Here is an 18,952-nt window from a genome sequence, read left to right as displayed (position 1 = left end):
TTTTTTAAAGTGGACCACTAATCGTGCCCAAGCTCTCACTCGCCAGCCCACTAAACGTAGGGTCCCATTTACTAAAAGCCCTATTGGCATGAATAGACCACAGAAGATTTGTTTTATCGTGTAAACAGACAAAATGTAGCTTTAAATTAGCTTGTGCCTATAGTAGCTGCCAAGTTTTTCTTGAGGCCAACGGGGCCAGATCTCATGCCAGATTCTGACACAACAAAAGATACCTTTTTTGGAGTGGAAAGTCTCTTGAAGCCAAATATGTGAAAAGCCACAATTTAGAGGTGTGAATAAAGAGGCCCTACACAAACACCAGCAATGTGAGTTATTCCTCGCTTTAAACATATTTTTTGTGCAAGTGCTTGTAATTGGATAAACAGATAGACCTGCCAGTCAATAGCATAGTGCTGCTAAGAAACCAATTTCCTGGGGAAATACATGTCCTGTAAATGTCTTGCAAAATGGATACAAATGGCTCACTATGTTTTAACACATCAGCAGGGTGCATCTCTAGACACCAGTTGGTCCAATTTCACAACAGAATGGGCCCAAGAGCACCACAGGGCCTGAGATGTAGTGTGTGGCAACACAAGTGTCATAATTCCTCCTTTTTAGCTGTACAGTATTTCATTAGAGGCCAGTAATTTATTCCAGTACGCGAACACAAAATCGAGGTAGAGCTCATCTTTTGAGAACAGAGTCAGGCTGCTGAACACTGCACTTTTCGCGCCAGACAGAACCTGAAAAAGAAAATCTCATCATCCAAACCAGAGCTGCTGAGAAGCTGCACTGACACAGCCCAGAGCAAGACTCTGAACAGCTTATATCAAATGAACACTGTAGAGTGTCCGTTAACACAGTCACTCAGTTTACAGCACTAACTCATATCAGAAACACTGCATTTAAAGAAAAGAAGACCAAATGGTGCTTGGCAAACACACTGTAGCATTCTGGTAGCCTTTTTCTTCCAAATGTCCATAGTAGTATTGGTCCTAACTGGCAGGCTATTAAGAATATGACTTGTTTGAATGATTTCCTTAGATTTTTATTCACTTTTGCCTTCTAATGTTTGCTGTTGGCCTCTTGTGTCCTGGCATGTTGTGGCCTGCTATCATTTTGGCTCAACCTTGAGATAAATATGCTGTACCGTTGCTAGAGGCTCCACTTTTTTTAAACACACTTTCCTCACACTCTTTTTTCATGATTTATGCATACTGTATATATGCAAATACTGCAGCTGTGCAGTCATTAAACACCCTACACACAAAGAGATATTAACCATTTTGCCAAAAAAAAAGTTGGAAAATGAAGGTTTAGTATAAAATGATAAACTAAGACCCCTAAAACCGTAGAGGTATAATGCATTAGGGTTTTGATTTTTGCTCGCTGCAAGTCATTATTTGGAATTTGGAAACGCAATTTTCAGACTTTAAAATGTTCCACAGTTTTTCAAGTATTTTCTTATTAATATTGCAGTTATCAGTTGTAGGCAGCATCTGGACTATGCACCACTGATAGAGGTCCATAGGGTCCATTTAAATATAAATCTTAGAGCTTTTTGAATCATAAGGAAAATTTGGAAAACAAATACAAACTCAGACTTGAAACAAGTGGAAGACATTCAGTCAAGGAGTGCCACAGGAAGTAAATCTTTACAGCTTGGAGGCGATGTCCATTGCCCAGACCTCAGGTCCAAAATGGGAACTGTGATTGTGTTCATAGAGGGGTTGTTGTACATGCAGTTCACATACCCCACCACATGACATGAGTCCTGGGTCATGGCCAGGGGGGATTCAGCAGTGGAACAATTTTGTGTTATTCCAGTCGTGGGGAAAGCAGGAAATGGGGGTATAAACAGTAAATGGGGGTCACATTACACTCCCTCTTCAATGATTCCCACAGAATAAAACTTCACAGTTTTAAGTCACAGAGTTAAGTTATGATTCACAAAACAAGTGACCAAAATATCTTTGCTGATCCAGACCTAAGCTGAGTAACAGATGCAGACACAGACAGATACTTTATCAAAACCATCTGTCTACTGCAGCATTTTTTCTCATTCTTACAACTATGAGATGTCCTTTACCACAATCAGCAACAAAACAATCTGGAAACAAGCACCTGGCATGTTGCCTGAGTGAGTCCTTTGAAGGCAGCAAGCACAAGGCCAGAGGACATGCCACAACACCATCAAAACAGTGACATCTACAAAAGGAATGTAGGACCTGGGTGATAACGCTCAGCTGGCACATGTTAAACAAGCTGTACTGACAAGAGGGCTAACCTGAGAAAAGTAGTGCTGACTCTATTCTCAGTTCAATGAAAATAAACTGAGAAGTATGGAAAGGATAGCCTATTTACAGCTAAGTGTGTGAGCAAATGTCAATCTAATGCATACATACATCTAGCCTTAACTACTACAAACACACCACGTGATTCTACCCATACCAAGAAATAAGTATAATAGAACTGATTTTATACAATGTAATGGGGGGGGGGGTTACACACAGTTAAGCTGAAGGCCATATAAGGAACACAACCTTTTTGCTTAACAGGATTTATTCACACAACACAACAGAGGAGTAGTTTCGTGAATGACTCCACCAAACTCATGCAGGAACAAACTAACTCGAGGCACGTCCTTGAAGACTGAGTGACGCAGAAAAACTGTGACATGTCCCTGAGCTGTTGAGGGAATTACATTGAGTTTCCACAGCCCTGAAACATTTAAATAGTCTGCATGTTCCCAATTCCACTGCTCTCCAAAAGCAGGAGTAAATGACTTCTAACACCAAAGCTATTGCTAGAATAGTGTATGCTGTCATATTCTGCAGCATTATGGCCTCACATTGTGTAGGCCACACTTCCTGTATCCAGAATTTTCCTCTTTATTGAAGAAAATGTGCTCCCTGAGGGTCAGAAAAGTCCCTGTATGAGATTTCTCTTCAAAAGATAACTGAGCCTCTTTTCCTAGATAACTGGATAACTTAAACAAGATAACTGCTTGCTTTTCTCAGCAGTGTAATACTGGTTAAAAAATGCTCCTACGATCCAGGCTTATTCTTTGCCACATTCATCCCAAATTAAAAGAGATCTGAATCCTCCAACAGTTGAATTCCAGAGACAAATTGGTATCAGATAACCATTTCTATTCTAAGGGCACTTTATTCTTCACTATGATCCTCTATCCATCCCCAACCTGGATGAGGCCAGAATCTTCCCACAGTTAGTCACGGGACTGCTGGCAGGCTGAGAGGACTTGGAGGCATATGTGCTTTTCCATCTGTTGCTCACTCAGGGCTTTCCAAACCCCTTCCTCTGTCAGCAGCCATCTGCTTCCAGCCCTACCCCACTGGCAGGAAACATGAGCACTTCCACCATAGGATATGGATGATGCACAAATGGAAGAAAAAAAACAAGAGCCTATGGCAAATTTAATTGACCGCTGTCTCAGTCGTAAAAAAACAAAACAAGAAAATGTTATTAAAGGAAATTATAAGAAAATACAACCTTGGATGTGTTCTTAGATGTCAAGACATAATAGTAAACAGAATATCTTTGGGTTTCTGTCAAACAAAACAAGATATTTGAAGACATCACCTTGGGCTGGGGACAATTAAAAAATATTTTCCTTTTTAGTTGATTTTCAGATGTAGTCTGGTCTATTAAATGTCAGGAAATAATGAAAACTCTTCAAATTGCTTGTTTTGTCTGACCAACACTCAAGACAAAGAAACACAACCCATTCTCACAACTAATGACTTAAATCAATTGATTATTAAAGTTAAAGTTATGGTGTTTTTCCACTGCATGGTACCTACTCAACTCGCCTCTACACTACTCGCCTTTTTTGGTTTTCCATCACGAAAAAAAGTCTCTGGTACCTGCTAACAGGTACTTTTTTTAGTACCACCTCAGTCAAGGTTCCGAGCAAGCTGAGGCGATACCAAAAAAGTGACGTGAAAACCTGCAGACTACTGATTGGTTGAAGAAAATCGGCACTATTCACTGTGTTATCATTGCTAGCGACAGACAGGGGGTGTCCTAAAAAACCCTAGTAAGTGTTTAAAACTTTAGGTAGCATTTATTTTGACCTGCCTCTAGCTTCTGTTTGTGCTTCTGGCTGTGGCAAAAGCCACATGCTGAGAATCAAAAACAACACACCTTTGACGTTCTGTGTGTGTGTCGCATTAGGTCACAGCAGTTTCCTGCTATGACGACCAGCCACGTTTGCCTCATGCATGGGGCGGTACTAATCTGCAATGGAAAAAGGAGGATGGGGCAGCCCGGCCGAGTCGAGTTGAGCTGAATCTAGCAGGTTCCATTAATGGAAAAACGTCATTAGGCTATGGTGGTGCATACTATGGTGAATTTAGGGTTTTATCGTATATTATTGCAGCATGTTTGTATCATCACCACCATTAGTTTGTGGAGTCTTGCTATGAGTCGTCAAGTTTGCCGTAACGGGCTCAGGAAATCCTGGTTGTGGATGTGATGAGTTTAGACGAAAAGGAGGAGTGAGAGAGGAGCCATAGACTGTTGGGAGTATCTGACTGACTTTAGCTGAAAGTTGCCAACGCTGCTTACACTCTACGTTACATTGCACACTTTCACTAGCAATCTGGATGCAACTGTTGCTGAAAGCTATCCTACATAATTCAAGGTAAGATTTAGCTTTGCAAGTCCACGTGCCGTGGATAAGCTTTGCTAAACTGCTGTTACAATTGACAGGCAACAAACTGTCAATTACATCATAGACCCGCCCTAAAAAAAAAAACTTGCTTTATCGTTGATTTGGCATAAGTATACCCACCTCTATGTTAAATTCCCATAGAAGCATCCCTTGGCCTTTGGATGCCTCTTTGGCCAAGGAAACTTTATCAGGATGCATAGTTTCATAGTTCCATGAATAAATGGCCTTTAAAAATAAAAATCTGCCTACCTCACTGGGAATTTGACATAGGGGTGTGTAATTATCACCCCTGTATTTTAAGGAAGAATAGTTATTTATTTACGATATATTTTTCATTCACAAAGTAAATTAGTGTCCTTAAAGGTTGACTTTTTCCTATTTTTTTTAATTAACGCATTAAGATCAATTTCCAATAGATGATTTTTTTATTCCCTTTTTTTAGTCAACTTTAGCATGGGTTCCTAAACTTATGAGCACCACTGTACGGTTGTGACAAACACTCACTTATTCTGCATTGAAAACCTAGTGAATCAAAATGGACTGAGCCCAGAAACTTCAATAAAACATTAGATCCAAACTACTCTACACTACCCGATAAGAAGGTCAGAATACAACAGAAAAGACAACCCTCTACTTTCTGTTCATAAGAGATTTCAATACTCTAAATTTTCCTATAATAAAAAAAACCCCAGACCAGCTGACCCCCGCCCTCCACATTCAGAACACAAGAAAAAAATGTGCTGTCCATCAATGGGAGAGAGAGAGCCTTTGTTCAATAGCACAATGGAGGACATTCTGCTGTAGAGGATAGCGTCACATTCAATAAGCCAATGCTATGGTGCTGCAGCAGAGAGAGGACAGCAGGGCTGATGCAGAAATGGCACTCTGACCTCGCAGACCTCCCAGGCCTTCAGACCGAGGCTCTGTTTACAGCTCATCAGTTCAGCTCCTCTCTGCTGACCCACGGTCAAGAGTCGGGTGTGGTGTTAAAATGCATTTCAATGGGGATGGAATGAGCGTTCTGAAGCTGCAGATGAAAGAAACGTTATTGGCTAGTCACTTAACAGGAAGTCTTTTGAGAGTGAAGCATGTGGGACCCTGTTATCTGGTGTTCTTCTGTTAGGGGTAAAGTCTGTTACTACTACCCTCCCTAGAATAAACCTGTGACGTGAAGTGTTTTTTTAACAATGACCCTCAAAGATCAAACAGGGCCAAACCTGATAATTGCCATGCTCAACACTGAGGTGCTTTAGTTGCTTCAGTTGCTACAGATGCCGCGGAAGATCTGACAATGTCTTCAAGTGAAGGAGAAATCAAAAAGAAGCTTATACTTTTATCAGTGCCTGCTTTGGCAAATTAATCTGTGTTACATCACATCAAAAAGGCTCAACTGAAATCTTGACAGTGGTGTTGTAGACCTCTGAAATATGAGGCCTACAGCAAAGGAACTCTCTTTTCCTACAGACACATTTTCTGGATAATCTGTGTTTTTCTTCATTTTCTGAAACATTCACTGAAAATAACAGACATCCTAGAAGTCCATGGGTCTAAGATGCATGCTTTTTACAATGACATCCCAAGTTCAATTCCAGTATTGCACTTCTAACACTTGGTTCTATCTTGAAAAAAGGAAAAAAATGCTAGATTTTCTTCTTTTTTTTTTTTTTCTTTTTTTTTTACAATTGATATAAAAAGGAACAGTTTTTGGAAATACTGTTATTTGTCATCTTGCCAACAATGCCAATAGCTAGAAAAGAATGATACTACTCTGATGTCTTTGCATTAAGAACAGAGCTGGAGCCAAGAAGGCTTCATGCTAGTTTAGCTTAGCACAACACCTGGAAGCAGGGAAAAACAGCTGGCTTTGTCCAGAAGTTAAAAATTTCAACCAAATTAACAAAACATAAACCCATACACAAACAGATGATTTGAGGTTTTAAGTGAATCAATTGTTGTAATGGGGGGAGTCACCATAAACTGTTGCTTTTACCTTTCTTTTTCTGTACAAATTTAATAATAATTTCAGTTAAATAATATACAATGTGTTGAACAGTAAGCTTGAGATTAGTTGTAGAACTACTTAGAGAGAGCCATGCTAGCCATTTACGCCTGCTTCCAGTCTTTATAATATGCAAGGCTAATTACCTTCTGGCTTTAGCTTCATACTTCAAGGCGCAGTGTGTAGGATTTAGTGGCATCTAGCAGTGAGGTTGAAACCAACTGAATACCTCTCTGATTACCCCTTCCTTTCCAAGCGTGTAGTAGAACCTACGGTGGCCTTCAGGCAACGTGAAAGGGCCTCTCTAGAGCCAGTGTTTGGTTTGTCTGTTCTGGGCTACTGGAGAAACATGTGGTGCAATTTGGTGGGCTACGTGGAAGAGGATCTGCTCCCCATGTAGATAAGAAGGGTTCATTCTAACAAAAATTTTGATTCTTAGTTTCAGGTGAGTACACACTACTGAAAAAATAAGTATTTCTATTATTCCATTTATGCCAATAGATCCTTTAACAGACAGACATGGCAGTGGTATCCATCTTCTTGTCTAACGTTCACTAAGAAAATAAATAAGCTATTTCTCGAGATGTGTACCAAGTCCTTTAGAATGGCAAATCCTTGTGATCATTTAATAAAAATTTACTTGTATTAACAAATTTGTTAAGGTGGTTCAGGCAAATTTCTGTTGCAAAGATGACGAATAAAAAGGTTTTTGTATCTACGTAATGCTGCTCAGAAGAAGAAGAAGAAGCTAGACATTTAAGATGTTCGATAAATAGATAGATGACTCCGAATAATGGGACTATAATTAGTATAAAGACAGATACCAATCTTAAGCTTTTACCCTAGGCTTTGGTTGTGACTAAGTACATAGAAAAATGAAAAACAACAGGCCTATTCCAGCTTAACAGATGTATTTATGTGAGGTTTTATTTAGGCACAAGATCTACAACTAGTACATACTTACTGGGTTACTCTATAAACACCAGCATTCCACATTAACAGCAATGTATATTGACATGCTGTGTTAGCGATGCAGCTGGTGGTACTGAATGACATAACTCTGTAACAGTTTCTAACCTATATTAGCAGTTATGGTTTTGAAATAAAATGAGCAAATTGTAAAAACTGCACATGCCAGAAGCAGCAGCGGAATTTCCCTGACACAGTGACAACTGTAACCACAGCACCTCAAATTCAAACCCCGTTTACCAGCAACCTCTGTTAACCCCGTTTGTATGTCACGTTTTATGAATGATTATTAATTAGGACAATATATTTCCATCATGATTCTTGAATTATACTACAAAGCCTGTATTATACATAACTCCTACTACATCATAACACTATGCAGTCAATGAAATCAGTGTTAAGATTCAAGTTCAGTGTTTTACATCTCACTGGTCATAAGGAAATAAATCCTGCTTGACCAGCAATAGAAAGATGCATTATCATCATTCTCTGCTTGTGATTAGCAGATAAGCACTCTGCTTCACTCTCCTTGGCAACTGCCTACAAGAGAGATGCAGTGTGTTCCAGATAGCTGCTTAGGTGCCACACAATGCCCACAGAGAGCTGTGAGGGTTCAGCCTCTGTGCTTTTTGTATCTCTCCGTGTCGTCCCAATAGCTGTCTGAGCACACAATGTCCCATTGTGCAAGCTTATTAGTCCTTTCTTGAAATCCCAAGCACCCCTCTTGAGCAGCAGTGGGTTTAGGTGACTGTGCTTGTTCTGACATTGGACAGTCAGTTGAAAACTGGATGTCAGTGTGAGCTTTTGCAATGGTTATTGCTCAAGGTGCAAGAGAACATTACAGCAATGTAACATCATAAAATATGGCTAAAGGAAACCTCAAAATACACAGGTGAAAAATCATAACCTGCTGTTGAGAAAGTCTGACTGCCACTAAAAAAGCAGCAAGGAGCCAAACATTTACTGCACCCTGTCCATCACTGACCTGTGCTGTTTTTGCTATATAGTCTGTAAGTGCTTTTGTACTGCACATATACGTCCACGTCTTTTCAATTAACTATAGAACGTCTGTAGAAAATCTAAAGAGCATTATGCAAGTGTGATAAGAATTATAAATTAGATTAGCAGTGAGAACTTACATCCAAAGAACACTATTCCCAGGACATAGTCTTGTTAATGGAAGTGGAACACTCCTACACATTGAAATGAATAGCTAAAAATAAAATTGGAATCACAGTACAGATACCATCTCTGCAGCTGTCTACACATCTCTCTCTCTATTTACAAACGCTAATGTATTTATTTCCCCCAATCAAATCCCCAACCACGTCCGGGCTCCAACTATAGTTCAAGGTTCAAGGTGTAAGATAGTTTTGAGTCTGTAATAACCACAATCAATTAATATTAGTTTGTTCTTCTGACTACATGAATCAATCTGCTATCTCAAACAATACATTTTGCAGTAAGGACATACAATGTTAAAGGGCCAGAAACTGTTCTGTCCAGTCACACACAGTTCATTTTGTACAACACTGGTGATGTAGATGTACTGACATTTTTCTCCCTTTGACAATATGTGACAATGGCGTTTAACCTGATATTAGTTCATCACCGCTCTGGTGCAATCCTCAGTTGGATGTTCTTGGCTGACAGCTTCAACCTTTTGTCTGCAACAAACTTCATCAGCATCATCAATGTCACTTCACGGTGAGGCTTAAAGATGGCCACTGGCAAGAAGACTGGCCAGTTTAAATGGGATAATTAACACGGCAGTATCAAGAGAATTAACAGATTTGGCTGTTTATGGAAAACGTTGCCATTTGAGGCTTATATTAGCCTCATAAGTGGCAACTTTTTCCACTGAACCAAATGAAACCTTACTTTTTAAATCAGGTTGCATATAATTACACTATGTTTTATTTACCCTTACAAAGCGGGTCTATGGTCCGGTTGCTCACATGGAAATGAAGCCCAGTGCTTGACTTCTTCCCAGACTATGACACCTGACACAGCCATTGAAAACAGTTTATGGATTAGGCCAAATTATTCCAGGGTAATGTTCTTTTCAGTTTAGCTTGATTGATTTGATTGATGATTTAAGTCAACTTGGGGCTGCATTACATCCTGCAACACCTCGACTCCCCAGGGGCATATACAAGGATCCTGTTTGCTGACTTCAGCTCGGCGTTCAACACCATCATCCAGGACATCTTCAGCACCATCCTCAGCAACTCCCAGCTCACTGTGCCAGCCTCCACCTGTCAGTGGATAATAAACTTCCTGACTGGCAGGAGTCAGCAGATGGAGCTGTGGAAGATCACATCCAGCAAACGGAATATCACCACAGGCGCCCCCCGGGGGTGTGTGCTCTCCCCACTGCTCTTCTCCCTCTACACCAATGACTGCACCTCAGGAGACCCTTTTGTTAAACTCCTGAAGTTTGCTGACGACACAACAGTCATTGGCCTCATCCGGGACGGTGATGAGTGGGCCTAAAGATGGGAGGTTGATCAGCTGGCTCACTGGTGTGGTCAGAACAACCTTGACCTTAACACGCTCATACTGTGGCACTTCAGGAGGAGCCCCCCCACTCTTTCCCCCATCGCCATACTCAACAGCCTGTGTCTGTTGTGGACTCCTTCAGGTTTTTGGGTTCCACTATATCCCAGGACCTAAAGTGGGAGCCCAACACTGACACCATCATCAAGAAGGCCAAGCAGAGGATGTACTTCCTGCGCCAGCTCAGGAAGCTCAACCTGCCTGAGGAGTTGCTGGTCCACTTCTACACAGCCATCGTCCAGTCTGTCCTCTGCACGTCCATCCCTGTCTGGTTTGGATCTGCCACCAAAAAGAACAGGAGCAGACTAGGACTGCAGAAAAGATCATCGGTGCCAAGCTGCCCTCCGTCCATGAACTTATACACTTCTAGAGTCAGGAAACGGGCAGGAAACATCACTGCAGACCCATCTCAGGAAGGCTGGCTCCGTGATCGGCTGCAAACTGGACACATTTGAAGCTGTGGTGGAGAGGAGGTCGCTGAACAAACTGTTATCTATCATGGATAACCCTGACCATCCTCCACCCCACACTGGTCCAACAGAGGAGCAGCTTCTCTAAGAGGCTCCGACAGCTTCGATGCCGCACGGACCGCTACAGGAAATCATTCATTCCACAAACAATAACACTTTTTAACACGTCATCACTGGGTGGTAGATGAGACTTTTGGACACCACACTACTGCACTAATGCAACCTGGACATTTGGTTATTTAAATTTACATTTTAGCATATTATTTAAGCAGTTGCACATTTTTGTTCCCCATCCTGTACATATTCAAATATTTGTTCTTTTTACTTTATCGTATTATTATTTCATGTATATTGTATGTATGTATATTTTTCCAAGTATTTCATTTACACTTATATTTGTGCTTTGTGACTGATTTTTGCTGCTGTTACACAGGAATTTCCCATTTTTCTTGGGATCAATAAACATCTATCTATCTATCTATCTATCTATCTCACCCCGGACACAACCTGTTCCAGCTTCTCCCCTCTGGTAGGCGCTACAGAGCACTGTACACCAAAACCAACAGACTCAGGAACAGTTTCTTCCCACAAGCCATTACACTGATGAACAGTTGACTTCTCACTCACTGTCAGGTTCAATTCTGTGCAATAACCCAGTAACACTGTCTCTAACAGCACCTGTTTACTGGTTCCACTTATTATTCCACTTATTTAGTATTTATTCATCATTCTCATATCTCACTTATCATTTATTCATCATTCTCACTCTCTATTCCAGAGCTGTTCATACTGTTCATTTATTTAAAACTATCACAATTCACTTCTGCATACTTTGCACTCCTCTTTGCATTTATTGCACTATTGCTTCTATATTGTTTCTGTTTAGAGTATGTATATATGTTGTTTGGTTTTTTTGGATGTGTAAGAACATTGTGAGCAACGATGTTCCAAAGAAATATTCCTTGTATGTGTTCTCATACCTGGCAAATAAAGCTGATTCTGCTTCAGATAAAGCACCGGTTTGCCACTCGAGCAACTCCACTATCTAATCTTGGAGATTTTGAGTCATTTTAGCATTATGTCAATAAAGGTTCTCAGTCATTCAGGTCACAGATCAGAGATGTTTTGTGAATGTGATTTCCAACCAGGCACAGTGGGCAACTGCCCCTGGGCCCCCAAATGTCCCAGCTTCACTGTGCATTAGGTGGTTTTAGACAATTTGATTACTTTAAATTTGTTTGTGAAGTGTTTGATTAAATAACCACAAACTAACATGGAAAGCTTCAGGCAGGTAGTATTCCAGTAGTACTGGTTGGTTTCTGGGCCTCTGTGCAACATATAATGAAGCTGTCATCTATAGTGTGCTGTGTGCACTGTACCTAATGGGAAATTAGAGGCAACAGGAGCCCAAAAGTAAATGTTTGCCCTGGGGCCCCGAAACAGATTAATCTGCCACGCTTATCCAAGCCTCTTGGATTATTATCAAAACATTTTAAAGACTTGAATTAACTGGGAATCACATGCCAACCAATTAGCACTTCTTTATATTTTTGCACAGCCATTGTGCTCACCCATTTTCTGGTCTGGTCATCATAAATAACGTGCTTGTCTAATTTAGATCAGCTTTAGCATCAGTCCTAAAAAAATGTTATAAAAAGAAAAGATAATTATTTGTTCTGAGTTGCAACATGATTGCACAGAAACCAAGCAGCACCCTGAATATCAATTACTGCAAAAGAAGCAATGTGAGGCAAAAAACACACAAACCAGCATGGTGTGCCATCGTCACATAAAAGATCTTATTAATCAACAAAACAACAGGGAAATCTAAGCAAGATGAAAATTTCATATTGTAAGGGCTGTAATTTATATACACTCTTTCTTCAGCATTTTCAGCTAAATGCATGAGCCCCTGGTTCCTTAGCAACAGCCTCTGCAATGATGCAAGATTGAAGAGGAACAGCTCTGCAGTTCCACAGTGCAGGTGAAGACAAGTCTCCAGTTTCAGTTCTTCAAAGCCTCTTGAAGTTTCTTATTAAGGCAACTGCTTCTTATTTAACAGGATGAAAAAGCACCAGAATGTAAATCAAAGCTAATGCAATGACTTTTTTGTGGGAAGGACACCAAAATCTATTATGCCTTTTTGACATATGGTGTATGCTTAGAAATGTCAATTCAACACCATTCTACATAACGTCGGCCCAAGCAGTGCAGCACAAACAATGTGCTAAACAGATTCATAAATAAACGGCATCCCTGTCCCTCTTCTGTTGTTCAGCAGGGGTTAAACATTTCCCAGTGTAACATTTTGTATTAGCCTGCAGGTGTGGACACAATGCCACAACTATCAGTTTTGTTTTTATTCCCAAGGATACAGATGCTGTGAAATCCTACTGAGAGATTTCTAATCTCAAACATCAACAATAAGCACCAGGTTTAGCATGCATCACTTCAGACTCAGAAAGTAAGGGCTTTTTTCTAATCTTTGTACTAATGTTCAACAATCACACAGTGAGAAACTGAGAGGAAGATGTCCCAGAAAGACCCATTTCTGCACCAACAGAAGCCCAAGTAGATAATTATGCAGTCCATATGTCTTGTTTGGAGAACAATCAAAAAGATACATTGGCCTTCAAACATGGCCCACTATTCATAAACTTGTTAGCTTGTTAAACACTAACATTTTTTCAGAGGGTTGTTAAAGGGCATTCTGGGGGGAAAAAATGATGTAACTGAAGTCGACACAACGGTAGAAGGAGAATAAATCCACAATAAAAGTGAAGTTCAACACCACAAAATTACTTCCAGTGTTTTTTTCTGAATGTGTAACACCTAACACTGAAAGCTGATGGAGTTTTCCTTGAGTTAAAGTGTTTTGAATGATACAGGCAATAACCAGTTTTTTATTTTTTTTAAACCTTTCTGTATTTGAGAGGTACATCTTAGCGATAACTCGTAAAAAAGGCCCCAGTAATGTCATATAGAGATCCAGAAAAAAGACATTCTTTCATTGAGAAAATTATGCAACAATCTGTCCCTGCATGCTGTGTCATCGGCATGTAACATGGAATATCCTGAAGCATGTTCAGCATTGACTGCATATTCAGATAAATATTGTTAAGATCATCTCTCACAACCCTGAGGTCTGTTGATAACTGTGAATATTTGTATATCACCATAGATTAAAGCCAACCAGCAATATTTTTCCTTAAAGCTGCATTAACACAATACACATATATAAAATCTAAATTGTGATACTGCTACCAAAGACAAGTGGTGTGAGAGCATTCAGACAGTTGCTGTAATACTCCTCCAGACCCCTGACAGCTGGCTTTGATGGACAGTTCACTGACTGCTGTGTTAGCCATTGATTGGACACATGGTGGGTAAGTAGTGGGGATAAACACACCAGAAACTGCTACCATAATTTAAGACGTTCAGACACTGCATCATCCTCACTTGGATTTGAAAGCTGCTTTGGCTGGTTTACAGTCACTGTCATCCTTCTCTGGTCAGGTAATAACACATTTCAACTTGATCTCCAGTGTGACAAATAATATACCAGTAACACACTCAATGATGTCCATCACGCCATCTCTAATGGTACATCATGTGTTTTCTCCAGCACCCTATATAACAGTTGTGTGCGTGCTCTGCTTTGTTTCAGGCAATGATTACAATAGTTTCATGCAACACGTGACTTAACAGTGGTTGCCTCTGCTCCAGTGACATGGTTCAAATTGAAAATAAGGTCAGACTCTAGTGCATGAGATGTGAAAACAGTGTTCCCTTTAGTAAACGCCATTAAGAGCAGATGCAATTTTTTGAGAGCTCATTACAGTTGCACAGGCTGCCTCTTGTGAGTGCAATTGAACATTTTATTGTTAACACTGCAGTGTATGGGGGCAATTCACTCCTTGAGCAGGACTATGAGATCGGCTACGCCCCCAACCTCAGACAAAGTGTGATTGTTGACACTGTAGGCTACTATGCCCCCATGACAATGTGTACATAAAAGGAAGAAAAAGAAGACCCCCCCCCCCAAAACAGATACGCCACCCTATCCCCCAGCCCTCAGTGAGTGAAAAGCACCAAATGACCGAGAAACCCTGTGTGATTCCCCCCCTTACTCACCTTCAATAGAGATTACATGCTCTCGGATCTGGTTCTGCAGGGCCAGGTCGTCGATGCGCTCGATCAGGTCGTAGATTGCGTAAATGTTCGGATGGACAGACTCGAACCGATGGATCTCTGCTCTGATGGCCGCTGAGTTGGACAAAACAAACTGCGAGCCCGCTGAGCCGGGTTGGGCAGCCTGGCCTGAAACAGTCCCCGAACCGAACTGGCCAGCCCCTGAGCCCGCAGACGATCCGGATCCGAACTGGGACGGGATGGACTGGGGCACTGGGACGGGGACTGGCGCTGGGACCGTGCCTGGAGTGGGCATGGCTGGCTGAGACTGCTGCGAGACTGGGACGCTCGACTGGAAATTCATCTTGGTTTTTGTGAGGTCTTTTGGAGCGACTAACTCTTTTTTTTTTTTTTACAACGGCAACACAAATATGCAGGCTAGAATTATGGACTCAAGCGATGCGAACAAAAGAAGTCCGCGCGAATGGATGGTGTGGAAAACGATCGGCGCAGAAGCATCAATAGTTGGTCGCCAATTGCAACAAAACGCGGCTCTTGTTCATATTATCAAAACGTGACTGTGATTCATTTTCCGTAATTGGCCAGATCTGTCCAGGGCCCTTTTTCTGTGGCTTTCAAACCCGTAATGCCTACCACTTGGACACTCCTTTATGGGCTACACCGCTGTTTTGGTCAAAGCCGTTTTCCTTAGTTGCTCTGTTTGAAGGAGACAATGGGCTAGGCTTCAGCACGGCGCCCTGGTCCTCTGCCCTCAATGCGTTGATTCTGCGCTGAAATGAAATAGCGTTAACTCCTCTTTGGTCCAAGTGGTCCCTGCCCAGCGCCCTCCTCCGCATGCTGAAACGTCACCCAACACGTAATTGTACTTGAGATGGGGGAGGGTGTGATTGGATTTGGTGGGGGGGGGGGGGGGGGGGGGGGGGGGAATCGCAACGTGCACATCATTATAATAACCTACCTGACAGTTATGCAACCACAAAAAATGCCTGCTGCAAGATACACAAGTAGATACTACAATTAGCCAACAGTAGGGGTATCATTTGTTCTTAGTAGCTAGTTCTTATTGTCATGTTAAAAGAACGCAGCTATAGGCCATCCCATGTAGGCCTACACGTTCACTCTTTTCACACGTACGCGCACGTGGACGCGCATGTATCCACACAGACTGTAATATGGGCTTTTAGTGTATTTCTTTGGACCAGTATCAATAATGACAAGTGTTTATCCTCAATAACTCCAAAATACTCAATCTTAGAACAGATTCCAGGTGGATGTTTGAAATTCAAAACCACACCATATCAATATCCAAATACTCTTTATCTTTTGCTACAGGTTCTGTGGTCCCATCTCTTTCTCAGATGTGTAAGACAGTTTTGAAGATTTGATAGTCTTGAGTGGCATTCTTATAATTTAAACACATACTTCGAGGTCACATCATGTCAACTTTCTCAACAGCACGCATACTTCACTTCACTTCACTTCATCAAATAGGGTATCACTGCATGTTTAAAATATCTTACATGATTGAATCTCATCAAAAGTGGTGTGATATGGATCATAGTGGATCTTCCGTGTCTCAAAAAGAAAGACACAGCTCCACCTGTTGGTTTGAATGTTCGGTACAACAACAGCTGTTCAAGGTGACTGTCACAATCAGTCAAAGTTGTACTGTTGGTGCAGCAGTGTGGTGTTGCAGATAGTGACTCTTTAGAAACAATAGGGACAAAAAGCATACATGTAATTTATTCAGAAAAGAGAAGAAAACTGTGCAAAGAGGGGAAAAAAAGTTTTAAATAAAAGGAAGTAATTCAAATATAATTCAGGGTGATAAAAGAATTACAGTTCCTGAACCATCAGGCAGCCTGAGGCTTTGAAGCTCTTTCCTTGCACATTAATAATACAGACAGCAATAACCATATTGCATTCTTCTCCTTCTTCTTCTTCTTCTTCTCTGTATTACATGTGGAAACAGAGCTTCAATCTGGAGAATAATATTGGTTTTTGACACCACCGCATGAGTGAGGGACATACAATTCAGAAAACACTAATTTTAGCATTTTTGTTCAGTATTTTCACAAGTAGAAACAAAGTGCAAATATTTTTTAAATGGTTGCTATGGTATTCACATAATTTAATGCTTGTAAAAAGGTTTTTAATCCATTGTGTAACCAAACCTGTTGTGACAGCCGAGATGATGATGCACATGTCTGAACAGCTGCAATATGACACAGTACTTTTCATTAATTGGTATAGCAGCATGGTGTCCGAGGAATTATACAGTAGCAAGAAGACCCTGCTGTTTTAAATATTAGGATAATTATGATTTGCATGAATTAATAAACTTTGTTGTGCCTTTATTGCTGTGTCTTTATTTTGTGCTTCTGCCTATGATGATGGAGATCTACCCAAATCTTAAGAACATGTAATTAGCTTTTTATGGCTCTGGAAAGTGACTGTTTATACATTGTCAGAATCTAGTATACTGTATATAGTAAAGTATACATATGTACTTCTTTTTATGTATAACAATGAAGCACTCCTGTGCACACCTCATGCTGCGCGTGTTATCTTCAGCCTTCTGCCACCATCTGTTGACCAAGTTTGGAACTTCCTACTTCCAAATGCTCATCCTGTTGCACTCTATCTTCGTGTAAACAACTCTTTTAGGGTGGTGATGGCGCAGTGGATATGACACACGACACACGACACACACACACACACACCCACACCCACACACACACACACACACACAAAGGATTGGACCTTTGCTTTTATATGTGCATTATATATATGCATTGAATAAAGGCTAAACACAACAACAATCAAAAAACAACCCCCCCCCCCCACACACACACAACACACACACACACACACACACACACCACAACAACAAGAACAACAATTAAAATAATTAATATTTGCTTCTTATTTCCCAGTTTTGCAATATCAGTTTTTTTTAAAGATAAGAGAGGAAAAAGGTTTCGGCCTGCTATTTTATTCCCTCTATAGCCTAAAAAATATACATTTTTTTTGAGAGATTGATTTTTCTGTTAGTGTACTTATAACCAAATCTCTATGTTCTCCCAAGTGTTCTTAATTCCGTTGCAGTACCAAAAGGCATGCATAAGGGAGTCACCGTTACATTTTAAACATGTTGATGTGTTATCAAACTTGTTCATTTTATCTCTAGTATATTATATTCTTGTCATTATCTTATACAGCATTAGTCGCAGATTTTCATCAGTAGTTAACTTGAATCTTAGTGACAAGCTTTCTTTCCATTTTTCTTTAACGTCAACCCCAAGGTCTTCCGTCCATTTTTTGTATATACTTTGTAATAATGTATCACTGCGTTCCATGCTTATCAGTAAATTGTACATAGAACCCATTAGCCTCCTTTTTTGTTGCTTTGGCATTAAAATGTTTGCAAAAAAAACATTTCAAGGCGGATGTTCTTTTCTAAGTCAAAATTGCAAAAAATCCAGTTTTTCAGTTGCATATACCTAAATAATTCTGTATCTTTTAAGCTGTATTTGCTTTTTAACTCACTGAATGGTGCAACGGTGTTATGGTTTGTGACATCTGACAACTGCTGGATTCGACCTTTTATTCCCAGTATGGCTGTGTGCTTTGTATATTTATTGATGGATTGTTCCAAATAGGTATGTGCCTGGGAAGCCCTATTTCTTGATGGAATTTTTTATTTTTTATTTCATTTCAAGCCTTTCATGTACTATTAATAACAATATTTTTTGATTTGATATTGACCTTAGAAAAGAGTGCTTGAAGTAAACTGTTGCACTGTCATTGATTGTTTTCTATCCTATCCATGGATCTTTGTTTGCTTTATTCATTACGCATTCGATATAAAATAACTGAGCTGCTACATGATAGAACTCTACGTTAGAGAGAGAATACGACCCCCTTCTGCTCTTGGGTGATACAAAAGTTTCCTTTTTAATCTACGTGCTTTATTTGCCCAAATGAACAAAGAAATTATTGAGTTTACTTCTCTTAAAAAAAGCTTTAGGAGGCGTTATGAGAATACTTTAAATTTTAAATAAGAATTTTGGAAGCCACATCACCTTAAAGAGGTTTATTCTT

General features: G+C 40.3%; 1 protein-coding gene across 2 annotated transcripts in view; it reads right to left on the bottom strand.

Moving 5' to 3' along the window:
• The window catches only part of agap3 (ArfGAP with GTPase domain, ankyrin repeat and PH domain 3), a 129,587-nt gene extending 113,859 nt beyond the window's left edge, over positions 1-15,728 (bottom strand). Inside the window, exon 1 of one of the 2 annotated variants that reach the window (XM_032530518.1) lies at positions 14,831-15,728. In XM_032530518.1, the coding sequence (XP_032386409.1) occupies positions 14,831-15,191 (361 nt within the window). In that variant the 5' untranslated portion in view covers positions 15,192-15,728. The remainder of the gene's footprint in view (positions 1-14,830) is intronic. The other variant, XM_032530516.1, reaches the window with a different exon arrangement.
• Between the last annotated feature and the right edge of the window lie 3,224 nt (positions 15,729-18,952).

This window comes from Etheostoma spectabile, chromosome 12, assembly GCF_008692095.1.
Source record: "Etheostoma spectabile isolate EspeVRDwgs_2016 chromosome 12, UIUC_Espe_1.0, whole genome shotgun sequence".
Taxonomy (NCBI): Eukaryota; Metazoa; Chordata; class Actinopteri; order Perciformes; family Percidae; genus Etheostoma; species Etheostoma spectabile.
The sequence above is the reverse complement of the archived record's forward strand: the minus strand, read 5'-3'. Positions and strand labels throughout refer to the sequence as shown.